The sequence below is a fragment of the Ranitomeya imitator genome, chromosome 3 (assembly GCF_032444005.1).
Source record: "Ranitomeya imitator isolate aRanImi1 chromosome 3, aRanImi1.pri, whole genome shotgun sequence".
In the NCBI taxonomy this organism is placed as follows: Eukaryota; Metazoa; Chordata; class Amphibia; order Anura; family Dendrobatidae; genus Ranitomeya; species Ranitomeya imitator.
This window is the reverse complement of record NC_091284.1, coordinates 768,572,038-768,590,533: the sequence shown is the minus strand read 5'-3', so window position 1 is coordinate 768,590,533 and position 18,496 is coordinate 768,572,038. Positions and strand designations below refer to the sequence as shown.

Here is an 18,496-nt window from a genome sequence, read left to right as displayed (position 1 = left end):
AAGCTGGACAGAAAATATAGCAAACAGAAATAACATAAGCAGAACTTAGCTTATGCAGGATAGACAGGCCACAGGAACGATCCAGGAGGAAGCACGACCAATACTAGAACATTGACTGGAGGCCAGGATCAAAGCACCAGGTGGAGTCAAATAGAGCAGCACCTAACGACTTAACCTCATCACCTGAGGAAGGAAACTCAGAAGCCGCAGCACCACTCTCATCCACCAAAGGAAGCTTATAGACAGAACCAGCCGCAGTACCACTCACGACCACAGGAGGGAGCTTGGCCACAGAATTCACAACACCTAACTATCCGTGTCCCGAGGTACTCTTGAAAGTGGAGAAGCCTGGGTCTCCAACCTTGCTATGCTCCTGTTAAACACTAATCTGTCTCCTCTCCCTCCACATGAGGCACGGGACAGAAATGTAAGGTAAACAAGACCTAAATACAAAACATGGATAACAGAAAACCTCAATCATACAAATGCACTAACCTTCACTAGAGAGGAGGATAGGGAAAGGGAGGGATAAACTAAATGGGAACATGGACCAGCAAATAACAACACGTACTGCAGCAAACTACAGATAACTACTACATCTACTCCACTCCGACTACTCAGTTTAGCACTCTGCACAGGAAGACGAATCTTTCACTAGCAAGGACTAACTGCCCAGAGCCAGAATACATAGAGGGAGTAAATGATAAGCAGTTGCAGCTGAGAACAACCAGGATTTATGGTCTCAGCCAGCATGGAAGGAGTCATTAACCCTTTTTTGTACGTAGGTCAGCGCTTGTGTAAAAACGTTAATGTATATTAACACATTGACCCCGATTTCTAAAGACCAGCAATATTTACGTCGGTCTTGATGAGAGGCGTAGTGGAGTCAGGTGCTCCTGATTCAATAAGAGGCGCACAACTCTTAATGAATCAGGAGTAGCGTATCTTAAAAGTTGCGTACGTCTCACCACAAATCTTACTCCAATCAAGGACTGGAGCAAGATTTCCCGGTTAAGCAACGTCGCAGCTCATCATGAATTAGACAAGCAGTAGCATCATGCTTCCGTCCTGCCCCAATTCCACCCATTTTGGCGGAGTATGGGCAAAACTGGTGATAAGATGTCAAAAGTGATAACATTTTCGCACAATTTTGTGTATTAAAAAAAAATTTGCGACTTGTCAAAGCTTTTTATGCCAAAATTCTGCTTTATTTTTATTGACACCAGTGTAAACACAGGAAAAATAGCAACATTTTGGCCACGCAAGGCCTTTTTCAGGCCTAAAGTTCTGAGTTTTTAGTTAAAAGCTACTTCCAATAGGGGAAACTAGAGTTCTAGACCTCTTTCTTTCTAAATAGACAATTTGCATATTTCCCAGAGGAGCATGCAAGGCTTAAAAGTCTCCTCGTCTTGGCATGTCAGGCTTGACAAGTCAGTCTCCGCAAGGAGAAACGTTACCCCTTGGATCCTAGTTAAGAAAAAAATACTATTGATATTCAGACTTCTGAGGTTCGGATTGCTAGATCCAAACCCAATTGATTTCTTGGTCGAAAGAGCAGAAGAAATCAGCTAGGGCTCTAATTGCATTTTTTTCTCACTTTGGTGGTTTTGAGACTCACATATGGTCAATATTCTGTATATTGTTGGCCCTAACTGTCCCAGCCTGAAGAGTTGATTAAAAAAAGAAAAAGGTACAGCACTCAGAGAAGACACTTTACCAAGCAGAGACCCATAAACATTTTTTGGCAACCAGAAATTTGAAACTAAAAAATTATCTCCAAATATAATTTCTATAATTTACTGCTCGATAGTAACAAGCCTATAGTCTTCTCCACCTTTTGGAGTTTTAAGGCTATAGACATCTTTCGCATAGTTTTTTATTGTTTACTTGTTCCCTATATTAAAAGTAACAAACTAATCTAAATACCCTTCATTAACATATTTCTACTATTTTGCTGTTGTGCAGTGTTTGTATGTCCTTTATATAGCTGGGTGATTTGCAAAAAAGTTACACATCAGTCAGCCCTCCGTCCTGATAGCTCTTCCTGCTCCTCTCTCACATCTCTCATTGTTAACTACAACAAAAAGGCAAAGTAAGGAGATAATACACAGATCGGTTAAGGGGAAAGTATCTAAAGTATCATGGAAGGCAGAATAAACAGGTTATAGACAAGAAAGAAAGCGCGAGAAGCTGTTTTGGAGCTCTACTGATGTATGAAAGCTAGTGAAGGCAGCCTGGGTACATAAAGACTTCACATCCAGCCTATATTACAGGCAGGGACACTCCAAAATTAGGAAAATCTGAAACTTGGATCAGGATGCAAACTGCATATCATGGTGTCTGAAAAGCCGCGCTCCTTTTTGGCCAAGCAATTACCATATAGTCGAATAAATTTGCAACGGTGAGGTGGGGGCAATGTAGTGGATGAACCTAATAGATTATACATGTTAGAACCTCTTAAAGGGGTCTTCTAATCTACTTTAAATAAAGCTTGAAAGGGTTATCCTATTACATGCGTTGACAGTATCACTAGGATATGCCTTCAGTTTACAGTCAATGAGGTTCAACCCCCTACAGGCAGAATACAGCAGCAGCGGCACAAAAAAAGAAGTCTGATAATACTACATTCCTTAATAGCCACTTTCCAATTTTGCTGAGTGGTGTAAGATGCGGGCACGATGGCAGTGGCAGAGTCAACTGCAGTTTACGCCATTTATACAAAAAAAATAACCACTTTGTTCAAGAGATCTGTTAGGGGCTGAGGTTTTCCACCAGTTGGACACCGGACACATACCCTTGTTGGGTCAGTACTTAGACAACCCTTTAATATTGGATATGGAAAATGGATGCAATTTTCTGTCTTCGTCTAAATTACCCAAGAAATTGACGTTTTGGAGAAGAGAGCATTTTTAGTAAAAAAAAAAACGTTTTCCTTAAAAGAAAAAATGACTCACGGCAAAATATAATTTTATCTATTCCTGAATGATACAGCTGAATAAGTGAGAAGTATGATCCCAGCGAGTAATTGCTAGTAATCCCCCAATGATGTCCTGATAATGACCAACCATTAACACAAAAGTTATGAATATGTTTCTTTTATGGAATTTCACTGATTGTACCTAATACCTTGAATCATAATGCAGCTCCCCCCTCCCAAAAAAGAGCAGGAGCCATGGTGTTTCTCAGCTTTTCTGTTGCCTCTGCTACTTTGTTCTGCCTGTTTTTTCACAAATTGTACTCAATGGGTTGAGCCACAGTGCTGTGGATCATTTTGGATACTTAAAGAGAACCTATCAGCAGGAAGATACTGTCCGATCTGCAGACGCCATGTTATAGAGCAGGGGGAGCTGAGAAGATTGATATATAGTTTGGTGAGAAAATATTCAGTGTAACTGGTATTATAATCATTTAATCCTCTGCTCTTTCTGGGATTTTCAGTCCGGTGGGCGGTCCTATCAATGTATTAGTGTGCACACAGAGCTGTCAGTCACTGATAGGACCGCCCACCGGACTGAAAATCCCAGAAAGAGCAGAGGATTAAATGATTATAATACAGGTTACATTGAATATTTTCTCACAAAACTATATATCAATCTTCTCAGCTGCCCCTGCTCTACAACATGGCGTCTGCAGAATGGGCGGCATTTTCCTGGTGAGAGGATCCCTTTAAGGTCACCATATATGTAGTGGCCACACGTATAATAGGTAACACACAGCAGTGGTGAACTATAGTGATGTACTGGATGGTAAGTGTCATGAGTCACGCTGTATGTATATGTTATTGCAAATTCTCTCGTTGTAAGCCCCTTTTATCCCCACCCAGGACTTGTCTATTAAACATGCTGTGCCTACACAAGGCTCTAGGGCTACAGGGTATTTAATAAGTTGTGGACACAATGTATGGCCATTAATTCCACATTATATTACTTTATTCTGGGCACCATGCATGAAATGAGAAGTATCCAATCACTGTATAAACTCCTCTGAATTCTAATAATGACAGGCACTGTACAGAAAAAGTTTGAAGCAAGATGGGGTCATCTAGTCAGAAAATATCTGATATTAAGCCTAGGGTCACATCAGCATTCTCTCATCTGAGATAATTGGGCCGATTATGCTAATCACATTCATCAGTGTGTGATCATAGTGTAATCCAATTTTCTCGGATGTGGAAAAGACTGGAAAAAAAATGTTTCCACCATCTCTATTGTGTCAGCCCATGGAAATCAGACTGCACTCAGATGTCATCCGAATGAAGTACATTTTTTTTTCCATGTACTCATTGACTTGCATGGCCGAGTGTGATCAAATTATCAGATCCAACTCAGGCATTAAGTGATTTTTTTTTTCCTCGGACAGACTCTGTCCAAGGAAGAAATTGGACATATGCGCGGCCCCACAGCATAACATTGGTCAATACATCAGATCGCACTTGGACGATAATATGGTCGTCTGCACAAACCCTTAAAGAACAAGGTTTATTGCCCTCAGCACAGGGAAGGAACTTTCTGCTTTTAGAATCGGCTCAGGATCCCTGATTTGCTTCTTTCCGCACCTCCATACAATTCTATGGCGCCGATGAGCACAATCTGCAGCTGACAGAAACACTGTATGGACATGTATGTACGGAAATAAATACCCATCATTATGGCATCACACCATGGATCAGACATCCCAGTATGTGACTGGTCCCTCGCAATAAGAACACATCAGTCATCCCAGTATGGTGACCAGGGGCGGATTATAATGAGGTCAATCTGGGCGGTAGCCCAGGGCCCAGTGGTGTGGGGGGCCCAGTGGTGTGGGGGGGCCCTGGGCTACTCCCCAGATTGACCGCTGCCATCAGGGCATTACTGCCCTGACTGGCGTATTGACCAGGTGGGCAGAGGGGGCCCGCATCGGGCCCCGTCTCATCTGCTCACCAGGCCCCTACCAGCGCTGTGGCAGTTTAACGCTATTGACGTACGGGCCCGCTCCCGCATGTCAATAGTTAACAGCCGCCAGCCAATCGGAGGCTGGCAGCTGACATCAGCCGCAGCGCGCACGTCGCTGGCGTCTGTCATTGTCGGTCGCCGGCAAGTGCGCGCTTCAGCTACGAGGAGGGAGCTTCGCGAAGGAGCGCGGTCAGGTGAGAAGAATTTTTTTATTGATAGCGGCGATCTGGGGGACCTGGGCCAGAATGCTGGAAACTGGGGGCAGAGATTCTGGACACTGGGAGCAGAGATGCTGGACACATTGGGGGCAGAGATGCTGGACACACTGGGGGCAGAGATGCTGGACACACTGGGGGCAGGACTGGAGACAGATGGGGCAGGATTGGAGACATGCGCAGAATGTAGATACGGGGCATGATTGGAGACACGGGACAGGATTGCAGACATGAGGACATGATTGGAGACATAGGGGGCAGAATGGAGATAGGGGCATGATTGGAGACATGGGGCAGAATGAAAGACATGGGGATTGGAGACAGATCGTGCAGGATCATGGGGCAGGATGGGGAGATCAAATGGGGCAGAATGGATACTCATGAGGGTAGGATGGGAGAACATATGGCTGGAGCCAGGAATGAGATACACGGGGCCAGGATGGGGGATATTATTATTACCATAGGGGCTAATTAAGGGATATTATTACTAAAGTGATGTATTTATTTTATTTTTTGAGTATACTGTTTTAAATGGGGGGGCGGTCCTGTTACTGTGCAGAGTGACACTATGTCGCCTTTTTTTCTTCATGTGGTGTAATGTAGAAGTTGGGAAAAATTAAGTAATGTGTTCTGCAAGCGGAGCTCTAGATAACTGTGTTATTTCCTGCAGAGACGAATCCTGGCTGGATGAAGTGATGGCGGTCTGTGCTGGATGAAAGATGAAGGACTTCACCTAGAGACGTCACTGGTGAGTCAGTGTTACCTGTACACTGACACTATACACTGTATACTATATACAGAGCTCCCGTGTATAATGTCACCAGTGATCACTGCATTATCTCTACACAGACACTGCATACTAAGTACAGATCTCCTGTGTATAATGGCACTTAAGGTGATAGTATTGTGGTTTTTTTTTATTACTGATCAGTACGTCGCAGCTCATCATGAATTAGACAAGCAGTAGCATCATGCTTCCGTCCTGCCCCAATTCCACCCATTTTGGCGGAGTATGGGCAAAACTGGTGATAAGATGTCAAAAGTGATAACATTTTCGCACAATTTTGTGTATTAAAAAAAAATTTGCGACTTGTCAAAGCTTTTTATGCCAAAATTCTGCTTTATTTTTATTGACACCAGTGTAAACACAGGAAAAATAGCAACGTTTTGGCCACGCAAGGCCTTTTTCAGGCCTAAAGTTCTGAGTTTTTAGTTAAAAGCTACTTCCAATAGGGGAAACTAGAGTTCTAGACCTCTTTCTTTCTAAATAGACAATTTGCATATTTCCCAGAGGAGCATGCAAGGCTTAAAAGTCTCCTCGTCTTGGCATGTCAGGCTTGACAAGTCAGTCTCCGCAAGGAGAAACGTTACCCCTTGGATCCTAGTTAAGAAAAAAATACTATTGATATTCAGACTTCTGAGGTTCGGATTGCTAGATCCAAACCCAATTGATTTCTTGGTCGAAAGAGCAGAAGAAATCAGCTAGGGCTCTAATTGCATTTTTTTCTCACTTTGGTGGTTTTGAGACTCACATATGGTCAATATTCTGTATATTGTTGGCCCTAACTGTCCCAGCCTGAAGAGTTGATTAAAAAAAGAAAAAGGTACAGCACTCAGAGAAGACACTTTACCAAGCAGAGACCCATAAACATTTTTTGGCAACCAGAAATTTGAAACTAAAAAATTATCTCCAAATATAATTTCTATAACTTACTGCTTGATAGTAACAAGCCTATAGTCTTCTCCACCTTTTGGAGTTTTAAGGCTATAGACATCTTTCGCATAGTTTTTTATTGTTTACTTGTTCCCTATATTAAAAGTAACAAACTAATCTAAATACCCTTCATTAACATATTTCTACTATTTTGCTGTTGTGCAGTGTTTGTATGTCCTTTATATAGCTGGGTGATTTGCAAAAAAGTTACACATCAGTCAGCCCTCCGTCCTGATAGCTCTTCCTGCTCCTCTCTCACATCTCTCATTGTTAACTACAACAAAAAGGCAAAGTAAGGAGATAATACACAGATCGGTTAAGGGGAAAGTATCTAAAGTATCATGGAAGGCAGAATAAACAGGTTATAGACAAGAAAGAAAGCGCGAGAAGCTGTTTTGGAGCTCTACTGATGTATGAAAGCTAGTGAAGGCAGCCTGGGTACATAAAGACTTCACATCCAGCCTATATTACAGGCAGGGACACTCCAAAATTAGGAAAATCTGAAACTTGGATCAGGATGCAAACTGCATATCATGGTGTCTGAAAAGCCGCGCTCCTTTTTGGCCAAGCAATTACCATATAGTCGAATAAATTTGCAACGGTGAGGTGGGGGCAATGTAGTGGATGAACCTAATAGATTATACATGTTAGAACCTCTTAAAGGGGTCTTCTAATCTACTTTAAATAAAGCTTGAAAGGGTTATCCTATTACATGCGTTGACAGTATCACTAGGATATGCCTTCAGTTTACAGTCAATGAGGTTCAACCCCCTACAGGCAGAATACAGCAGCAGCGGCACAAAAAAAGAAGTCTGATAATACTACATTCCTTAATAGCCACTTTCCAATTTTGCTGAGTGGTGTAAGATGCGGGCACGATGGCAGTGGCAGAGTCAACTGCAGTTTACGCCATTTATACAAAAAAAATAACCACTTTGTTCAAGAGATCTGTTAGGGGCTGAGGTTTTCCACCAGTTGGACACCGGACACATACCCTTGTTGGGTCAGTACTTAGACAACCCTTTAATATTGGATATGGAAAATGGATGCAATTTTCTGTCTTCGTCTAAATTACCCAAGAAATTGACGTTTTGGAGAAGAGAGCATTTTTAGTAAAAAAAAAAAACGGTTTCCTTAAAAGAAAAAATGACTCACGGCAAAATATAATTTTTATCTATTCCTGAATGATACAGCTGAATAAGTGAGAAGTATGATCCCAGCGAGTAATTGCTAGTAATCCCCCAATGATGTCCTGATAATGACCAACCATTAACACAAAAGTTATGAATATGTTTCTTTTATGGAATTTCACTGATTGTACCCAATACCTTGAATCATAATGCAGCTCCCCCCTCCCAAAAAAGAGCAGGAGCCATGGTGTTTCTCAGCTTTTCTGTTGCCTCTGCTACTTTGTTCTGCCTGTTTTTTCACAAATTGTACTCAATGGGTTGAGCCACAGTGCTGTGGATCATTTTGGATACTTAAAGAGAACCTATCAGCAGGAAGATACTGTCCGATCTGCAGACGCCATGTTATAGAGCAGGGGGAGCTGAGAAGATTGATATATAGTTTGGTGAGAAAATATTCAGTGTACCTGGTATTATAATCATTTAATCCTCTGCTCTTTCTGGGATTTTCAGTCCGGTGGGCGGTCCTATCAGTGTGCACACAGAGCTGTCAGTCACTGATAGGACCGCCCACCGGACTGAAAATCCCAGAAAGAGCAGAGGATTAAATGATTATAATACAGGTTACATTGAATATTTTCTCACAAAACTATATATCAATCTTCTCAGCTGCCCCTGCTCTACAACATGGCGTCTGCAGAATGGGCGGCATTTTCCTGGTGAGAGGATCCCTTTAAGGTCACCATATATGTAGTGGCCACACGTATAATAGGTAACACACAGCAGTGGTGAACTATAGTGATGTACTGGATGGTAAGTGTCATGAGTCACGCTGTATGTATATGTTATTGCAAATTCTCTCGTTGTAAGCCCCTTTTATCCCCACCCAGGACTTGTCTATTAAACATGCTGTGCCTACACAAGGCTCTAGGGCTACAGGGTATTTAATAAGTTGTGGACACAATGTATGGCCATTAATTCCACATTATATTACTTTATTCTGGGCACCATGCATGAAATGAGAAGTATCCAATCACTTTATAAACTCCTCTGAATTCTAATAATGACAGGCACTGTACAGAAAAAGTTTGAAGCAAGATGGGGTCATCTAGTCAGAAAATATCTGATATTAAGCCTAGGGTCACATCAGCATTCTCTCATCTGAGATAATTGGGCCGATTATGCTAATCACATTCATCAGTGTGTGATCATAGTGTAATCCAATTTTCTCGGATGTGGAAAAGACTGGAAAAAAAATGTTTCCACCATCTCTATTGTGTCAGCCCATGGAAATCAGACTGCACTCAGATGTCATCCGAATGAAGTACATTTTTTTTTCCATGTACTCATTGACTTGCATGGCCGAGTGTGATCAAATTATCAGATCCAACTCAGGCATTAAGTGATTTTTTTTTTCCTCGGACAGACTCTGTCCAAGGAAGAAATTGGACATATGCGCGGCCCCACAGCATAACATTGGTCAATACATCAGATCGCACTTGGACGATAATATGGTCGTCTGCACAAACCCTTAAAGAACAAGGTTTATTGCCCTCAGCACAGGGAAGGAACTTTCTGCTTTTAGAATCGGCTCAGGATTCCTGATTTGCTTCTTTCCGCACCTCCATACAATTCTATGGCGCCGATGAGCACAATCTGCAGCTGACAGAAACACTGTATGGACATGTATGTACGGAAATAAATACCCATCATTATGGCATCACACCATGGATCAGACATCCCAGTATGTGACTGGTCCCTCGCAATAAGAACACATCAGTCATCCCAGTATGGTGACCAGGGGCGGATTATAATGAGGTCAATCTGGGCGGTAGCCCAGGGCCCAGTGGTGTGGGGGGCCCAGTGGTGTGGGGGGGCCCTGGGCTACTCCCCAGATTGACCGCTGCCATCAGGGCATTACTGCCCTGACTGGCGTATTGACCAGGTGGGCAGAGGGGGCCCGCATCGGGCCCCGTCTCATCTGCTCACCAGGCCCCTACCAGCGCTGTGGCAGTTTAACACTATTGACGTACGGGCCCGCTCCCGCATGTCAATAGTTAACAGCCGCCAGCCAATCGGAGGCTGGCAGCTGACATCAGCCGCAGCGCGCACGTCGCTGGCGTCTGTCATTGTCGGTCGCCGGCAAGTGCGCGCTTCAGCTACGAGGAGGGAGCTTCGCGAAGGAGCGCGGTCAGGTGAGAAGAATTTTTTTATTGATAGCGGCGATCTGGGGGACCTGGGCCAGAATGCTGGAAACTGGGGGCAGAGATGCTGGACACTGGGAGCAGAGATGCTGGACACATTGGGGGCAGAGATGCTGGACACACTGGGGGCAGAGATGCTGGACACACTGGACTGGAGACAGATGGGGCAGGATTGGAGACATGCGCAGAATGTAGATACGGGGCATGATTGGAGACACGGGACAGGATTGCAGACATGAGGACATGATTGGAGACATAGGGGGCAGAATGGAGATAGGGGCATGATTGGAGACATGGGGCAGAATGAAAGACATGGGGATTGGAGACAGATCGTGCAGGATCATGGGGCAGGATGGGGAGATCATATGGGGCAGAATGGATACTCATGAGGGTAGGATGGGAGAACATATGGCTGGAGCCAGGAATGAGATACACGGGGCCAGGATGGGGGATATTATTATTACCATAGGGGCTAATTAAGGGATATTATTACTAAAGTGATGTATTTATTTTATTTTTTGAGTATACTGTTTTAAATGGGGGGGCGGTCCTGTTACTGTGCAGAGTGACACTATGTCGCCTTTTTTTCTTCATGTGGTGTAATGTAGAAGTTGGGAAAAATTAAGTAATGTGTTCTGCAAGCGGAGCTCTAGATAACTGTGTTATTTCCTGCAGAGACGAATCCTGGCTGGATGAAGTGATGGCGGTCTGTGCTGGATGAAAGATGAAGGACTTCACCTAGAGACGTCACTGGTGAGTCAGTGTTACCTGTACACTGACACTATACACTGTATACTATATACAGAGCTCCCGTGTATAATGTCACCAGTGATCACTGCATTATCTCTACACAGACACTGCATACTAAGTACAGATCTCCTGTGTATAATGGCACTTAAGGTGATAGTATTGTGTTTTTTTTTTTATTACTGATCAGTATTGTAGTATTCAGTCACTATGTGATGGTAATATGTGGTCTGGTCATGGTGTTGCGGTAGTGGCCCCTGTAAGTGCTGTTTGGTCACTTTGTGGTGGTAATATGTGATCTGGTCATGGTGTAGTGGTATTTGTTCTTTGTATGTGATATTATTCGGTCACTGGTGGTAATATGTGGTCTGGTCATGGTGTTGTATTTGTTCATTTTATGTGATATTATTCGGTCACTGGTGGTAATACGTGGTCTGGTCATGGTGTAGTATTTGTTCCTTGTATGTGATATTATTGGTCATTTTAAACATTGAAAAATAAATAAAAATATACCTAAATTGTATTGCATATTTTAACAAATATTTAATAGGTTACAGTAGCGTAGGGCCCAGCCAAAAGTGTCTACAGTGTTATGGTGGCGGCTTGAAAAATCTTTTGGCCAAAACAAAAGCTGCCTGCTATGTATGTGATCTGGTGATGGGCACTGTTAATGTGTGGTAGGTGAGAAGTGTAATTTCACGCAGCAACTATTTTTCTGGAATAATCTGGTTCAGGTACAGTATATGATGACCCCGTCACATGACCGGGGGGCCCACAGAGTCTGAACAACCCGGGGCCCTGGCTACCCTTAATCCACCCCTGATGGTGACTGGTCCCCAGTAATAAGAACAGACCAGTCATCCCAGTATGTGACTGGTCCCCAGTAATAAGAACAGACCAGTCATCTCACTATGTGACTGGTCCCTCATAATAAGAACACATCAGTTATCCCAGTATGGTGACTGGTCCCCAGTAATAAGATAATAAGAACAGACCAGTCATCCCAGTATGCGACTGGTCCCCAGTAATAAGAACAGACCAGTCATCCCAGTATGTGACTGGTCCCCAGTAATAAGAACAGACCAGTTATCCCAGTATGTGACTGGTCCCCAGTAATAAGAACAGACCAGTCATCCCAGTATGTGACTGGTCCCCAGTAATAAGAACAGACCAGTCATCCCAGTATGTGACTGGTCCCCAGTAATAAGAACAGACCAGTTATCCCAGTATGTGACTGGTCCCCAGTAATAAGAACAGACCAGTCATCCCAGTATGTGACTGGTCCCCAGCAATAAGAACAGACCCGTCATCCCAGTATGCGACTGGTTCCCAGTTATAAGAACACATCAGTTATCCCAGTATGGTGACTGGTCCCCAGTAATTAGATAATAAGAACAGACCCGTCATCCCAGTATGTGATTGGTCCCCAGTAATAAGAACAAACCAGTCATCCCAGTATGTGACTGGTCCCCAGTAATAAGAACAGACCAGTCATCCCAGTATGTGACTGGTCCCCAGTAATAAGAACAAACCAGTCATCCCAGTATGTGACTGGTCCCCAGTAATTAGAACAAACCAGTCATCCCAGTATGGTGACTGGTCCCCAGTAATAAGAACAGACCAGTCATCCCAGTATGCAACTGGTCCCCAGTAATAAGAACAGACCAGTCATCCCACTATGTGACTGGTCCCTCATAATAAGAACACATCAGTTATCCCAGTATGGTGACTGGTCCCCAGTAATAAGATAATAAGAACAGACCAGTCATCCCAGTATGCGACTGGTCCCCAGTAATAAGAACAGACCAGTCATCCCAGTATGTGACTGGTCCCCAGCAATAAGAACAGACCAGTCATCCCAGTATGCGACTGGTTCCCAGTTATAAGAACACATCAGTTATCCCAGTATGGTGACTGGTCCCCAGTAATTAGATAATAAGAACAGACCCGTCATCCCAGTATGTGACTGGTCCCCAGTAATAAGAACAAACCAGTCATCCCAGTATGGTGACTGGTCCCCAGTAATAAGAACAGACCAGTCATCCCAGTATGCAACTGGTCCCCAGTAATAAGAACAGACCAGTCATCCCACTATGTGACTGGTCCCTCATAATAAGAACACATCAGTTATCCCAGTATGGTGACTGGTCCCCAGTAATAAGATAATAAGAACAGACCAGTCATCCCAGTATGCGACTGGTCCCCAGTAATAAGAACAGACCAGTCATCCCAGTATGTGACTGGTCCCCAGCAATAAGAACAGACCCGTCATCCCAGTATGCGACTGGTTCCCAGTTATAAGAACACATCAGTTATCCCAGTATGGTGACTGGTCCCCAGTAATTAGATAATAAGAACAGACCCGTCATCCCAGTATGTGACTGGTCCCCAGTAATAAGAACAGACCAGTCATCCCAGTATGCGACTGGTCCCCAGTAATTAGAACAGACCAGTCATCCCAGTATGCGACTGGTCCCCAGTAATAAGAACAAACCAGTCATCCCAGTATGCAACTGGTCCCCAGTAATAAGAACAGACCAGTCATCCCAGTATGCGACTGGTCCCCAGTAATTAGAACAGACTCGTCATCCCAGTATGTGACTGGTCCCCAGTAATAAGAACAAACCAGTCATCCCAGTATGGTGACTGGTCCCCAGTAATAAGAACAGACCAGTCATCTCAGTATGCAACTGGTCCCCAGTAATAAGAACAGACCAGTCATCCCAGTATGTGACTGGTCCCTCGTAATAAGAACACATCAGTTATCCCAGTATGTGACTGGTCCCCAGTAATAAGATAATAAGAACAGACCAGTCATCCCAGTATGCGACTGGTCCCCAGTAATAAGAACAGACCAGTCATCCCAGTATGTGACTGGTCCACAGTAATAAGAACACATCAGTCATCCCAGTATGTGACTGGTCCCAGTGTTCCCAGTATGTGACTGGTCCCAGTAATCCCGGTATGTGACTGGTCCCAGTATTCCCGGTATGTGACTGGTCCCAGTTATCCCAGTATGTGACTGGTCCCAGTTATCCCAGTATGTGACTGGTCCCAGTAATCCCAGTATGTGACTGGTCCCAGTAATCCCAGTATGTGACTGGTCCCAGTAATCCCAGTATGTGACTGGTCCCAGTTATCCCAGTATGTGACTGGTCCCAGTTATCCCAGTATGTGACTGGTCCCAGTTATCCCAGTATGTGACTGGTCCCAGTTATCCCAGTATGTGACTGGTCCCAGTTATCCCAGTATGTGACTGGTCCCAGTAATCCCAGTATGTGACTGGTCCCAGTTATCCCAGTATGTGACTGGTCCCAGTAATCCCAGTATGTGACTGGTCCCAGTTATCCCAGTATGTGACTGGTCCCAGTTATCCCAGTATGTGACTGGTCCCAGTAATCCCAGTATGTGACTGGTCCCAGTTATCCCAGTATGTGACTGGTCCCAGTAATCCCAGTATGTGACTGGTCCCAGTCATCCCAGTATGTGACTGGTCCCAGTATTCCCAGTATGTGACTGGTCCCAGTAATCCCAGTATGTGACTGGTCCCAGTAATCCCAGTATGTGACTGGTCCCAGTATTCCCAGTATGTGACTGGTCCCAGTAATCCCAGTATGTGACTGGTCCCAGTAATCCCAGTATGTGACTGGTCCCAGTAATCCCAGTATGTGACTGGTCCCAGTATTCCCAGTATGTGACTGGTCCCAGTAATCCCAGTATGTGACTGGTCCCAGTAATCCCAGTATGTGACTGGTCCCAGTAATCCCAGTATGTGACTGGTCCCAGTAATCCCAGTATGTGACTGGTCCCAGTAATCCCAGTATGTGACTGGTCCCAGTAATCCCAGTATGTGACTGGTCCCAGTATTCCCAGTATGTGACTGGTCCCAGTAATAAGCCCCTGGTGCGTCCCCAGCCCTCCGCTCTCGGTGTCACACTCGGGGTCTCCATTATCTGGACTTGTAGGATGGGATTGTGGAGAGTTGCAGTGAGGAGAAGTTTGGAGCAGGCTGGCCATGCTGCAGTACTGGGCAGGGAGGGAGTCTGTGCCCACCGTGTGTGGGGCACAGGGCAGGGAGGATGGAGCAGGGGGCTTCTTACCTCACCCTGTTGTCCCTGAACTTGCATGTCTGAGGCTGATTGATGAGGATGATGCGGGTCGCTGCCTCCGCCTGGTCAGCACTGGACGTGGCCCCGGACATCTCATCATCTGCCTTCTTGTAACCAGTAGAGGAGTAGACTGGACCTGCAGACAGATGACAAGGCTGTGACCATGGGGGGCTGATATATGGGGAGGGGGCAGACGGCACACGGGAGGCTGCTGAGCACAGAGGAGTGGCTGGGAGGAGGCATCAGGAGCAGGCAGAGGCAGGCACAGAGGCAGGGAGGCAGGCACAGAGGCAGGGAGGCAGGCACAGAGGCAGGCACAGCGGCAGGGAGGCAGGCACCAGTATGAGCACTGGAGGACAGGCAGAGGGTGGGCAGACAGCACACAGGGGCACAGACAGGAGGAGGAGGAGGAGATTCCCTGCTCAGATGATGCTGGGGTCAACTAATCCTATACAACCACTATACATCGCTGGGGAGGATGGGGGTAATCTGCACAATGGTGGGGGTCCTCATGCAGCACTGGCACACTGGTCAGTGACATAGCATGGCACATAACTTGTGCAATAACTACAGGCTGACATATCACTGGCACAAAACACAGTCAAGGCATCAATGGCACACTGCATGTAACAAGATGTCAGTGTCACAGGCTGGCACCTAGTCAGAGACACAGCATGGCACACAGCCTGTGTACATGTTGGCACAGATATTGCTGGCACACAACATGTACACTAGCCCAGGCTGGCACACAGCTAATACTGGTATGTCACAAACACTGGCACACAGCACCTACACACATTACTGGCTGACAGTCACTGTGTTAATAGCCTGGCACACAGCACATACAGACATGTCACTGGCATAATCCTGGCACATGGCGGCCGGTGTTCACAGTCTGGCACATTGCATGTAGAAGTGGTGTAGCCAACATAGGCCGGCACACAGTATGATACCAGTGTGAGACTGGCCCACAGCATGTACCATTCAGATATGAAAGACCATCTACCATGTACACTATGCAGGGTCTAGATGTATAGTGCACATAGAATGCAGCACGTGACGTGTCATACAGCGGGCGCGCAGTATATCTACATTTATGTCATCACATATGGAGCATCTTCTCTCTATTACACTTGTTTGCTGCATATATAAAGCCTGGGTGTAAGGCCGGTTTCACATTTGCGTTTGTGTCTGCAGCGTTTCTTCCGCAATAATCCGCATGCGTTGTGTATTCCTATATTTAACATTAGGGACACATGCGTCTGCGATTGGTTGCGTTTGGCCGCGTTTGACGACGCATGCGTCGTTTTGTCTGCGGTTTGGCGCGGTGAACGCTACATATAGTAATTTTAGAGGCGTCAATTTGCCGCCTAGAAACGTATGCGGTCGATTGCGTAAGGAATGCACCAAAAAAAACGCATTGCTGTCTATGTGAACGCATGCGTTGCACCAGAAAAAAACATGTCTAGACACTGATTAGCCACCCCCCACATACAAGGTGATAAAGGGAGGGAGTGGACAGTTGCAGGTCACTACACAGCAGACAGAGAAGCTGTCCAGACGCAGCAGAGCAGACACAGGAAGGAATCTTCACTCAGAACAATGTGAGTATATCCTAGCCAATGCCTTTATTTTCTATTTTCTGTCTCTACATGTCCTAATTTCTGCCATTTCTTTCTTTCTGCATGCATCAGAATGTCTTCTTCTGATGAGGAGCAACGTCCTGGGCCTTCTGAAGTAGAACATGTCAGTGAAGTGAGTACTCACCTCGTCAGATTGGTAAGTATTCACTGTCACATCTACACATATGACAAATTTTTTTTTTTTTTTTTTTTTTCATTTTTTTGAGCACTTTTACTGCAGCAGAGGCTGGGCAGGAGCAGCGGAGTCACGTTCGGGTGGCAAGGCGGCAGCATGTACGTATACAAGGCTGACTGTTTACTGTATCCTCACTTTAGTATTCTTGAATCTTCCTTTCTTTACATTCCTATTTCTTTACATTTTTCTTCTGGATTCCTTTTGTACCTTCACTTTCCTTAGTCATGCCATTTCTCAGCCTCTGTTTTCTTTCTTTTCCTTATGTTAATGTATCCAACATTAATGTCTGTATTTAATTTTAAGGTTCCAGAACGGGATAAAGACCTCATAGAAAATGACCTCCTCATCTCCCTGGTCCAGGAGCGAATCCCGTTGTGGGACACCCGGGTTCCACAGCACTCGGACAACGTGATGATCCGGCGCCTATGGAATGAGGTGGCCAAAGTGATGTGGGATGGCTGGGACAGCGCCCCTACTCGGGTCCGAAATGCATTTTGTAAGTATTAGAATGCAGTGTGAAGCAGCAGAGACCTTGGCCGTGCTCACACAACTGTGTGTGATGAGAGAAACTCTCAGGAGTTTCTCTCATCACACATAGTTGTGTGAGCATGGCCAAAAGTACATTGTCTAACCATATTTTTTTGTTTTTTCAACAGTGTTCAATGTCAAAACACGTTGGCGTTTGATGAAGGACCACTTCAACAAGGACCTGCGTCAAGAGAGCCGTGTTCCCAGTGGTTCAGGAGCAAGGATCCGAAAGTACAAATACTATCGTGTTCTGGCAAATTTAAGACCGGTCCTTCCCCAGAGAACGTAAGTATTTCTCCTGTGCATTAGGTTGTGTTGTATTGCCATAATCTGTATGTTTCTATTCCACAGGAGTTGGCGTCTGGTTATTTTTGTTATTAATTTTTTTTTCCTTTTTTCACAGCACATGGAGCAGCACTGTTGGCCCAGATTCTGGAGCGGTCCTTCATCAGACAGCCATGGACCCGTCCCAGCCATCCAGCAGCGCTGCAGCAAGTGGGCTTACCACACAAACTGGAGACCAGGAAGCTGGTCCATCAGGTGTTCCCCTTTCCGAGTCCTCTGCCTCTGCCCCTTTTTTGGGGGGCTCCTCCCGGCAGCGGCAGAGGGCATCGGACAGGTCCCTCATGCCCGAGTTTTTGCATTTGAGCTCGGGTTTCACGAAGGACTCAAGGCTTTGGGTGACCGAATGGATATTTCCCTTATCCACATGAAGACACGTATCCAGGAGGTCACCAAAAGCCTTGACCAAGTAAAAGCCGACCTCCAGCTGCCAGCACATCATTTTTTTAACCAAATTGAGCAGGGCATGTCGGAAGAACTTACTCCTGATCTCCAGCTTAGTGTCATGCAGGCCTGCAATGCTGCTTACATGCAAGCTATGCAGCAGAGTCGGTATTTACAGCAGACAGTGGCAGCATATGCACCTGTGCCTTCACTGTCACGATTAACATCAATGTCGACCTCTGCTGCATACCACTGCACGGCCACCTCTATTCCTAGCACTACCGGACACCAGTACAGCACCACCACCGGACACCAGTACAGCACCACCACCATGCCAAGTGCTGTTGGACAGCCCACCGCCACCACCATGACAA

The 18,496-nt window shown here is 45.3% G+C and overlaps 1 protein-coding gene across 2 annotated transcripts in view; it reads right to left on the bottom strand.

The window, feature by feature from the left end:
• ATP8A2 (ATPase phospholipid transporting 8A2) overlaps window positions 1–18,496 on the bottom strand; it is a 1,056,467-nt gene that overhangs the window by 890,398 nt on the left and 147,573 nt on the right. Inside the window, exon 2 of one of the 2 annotated variants that reach the window (XM_069759054.1) lies at window positions 15,042–15,186. The exons of the other annotated variant lie outside the window; for it this stretch is intronic. Within the exon in view, the coding sequence (XP_069615155.1) occupies window positions 15,042–15,186 (145 nt within the window). The remainder of the gene's footprint in view (window positions 1–15,041; window positions 15,187–18,496) is intronic. 2 annotated transcript variants of the gene reach the window in all.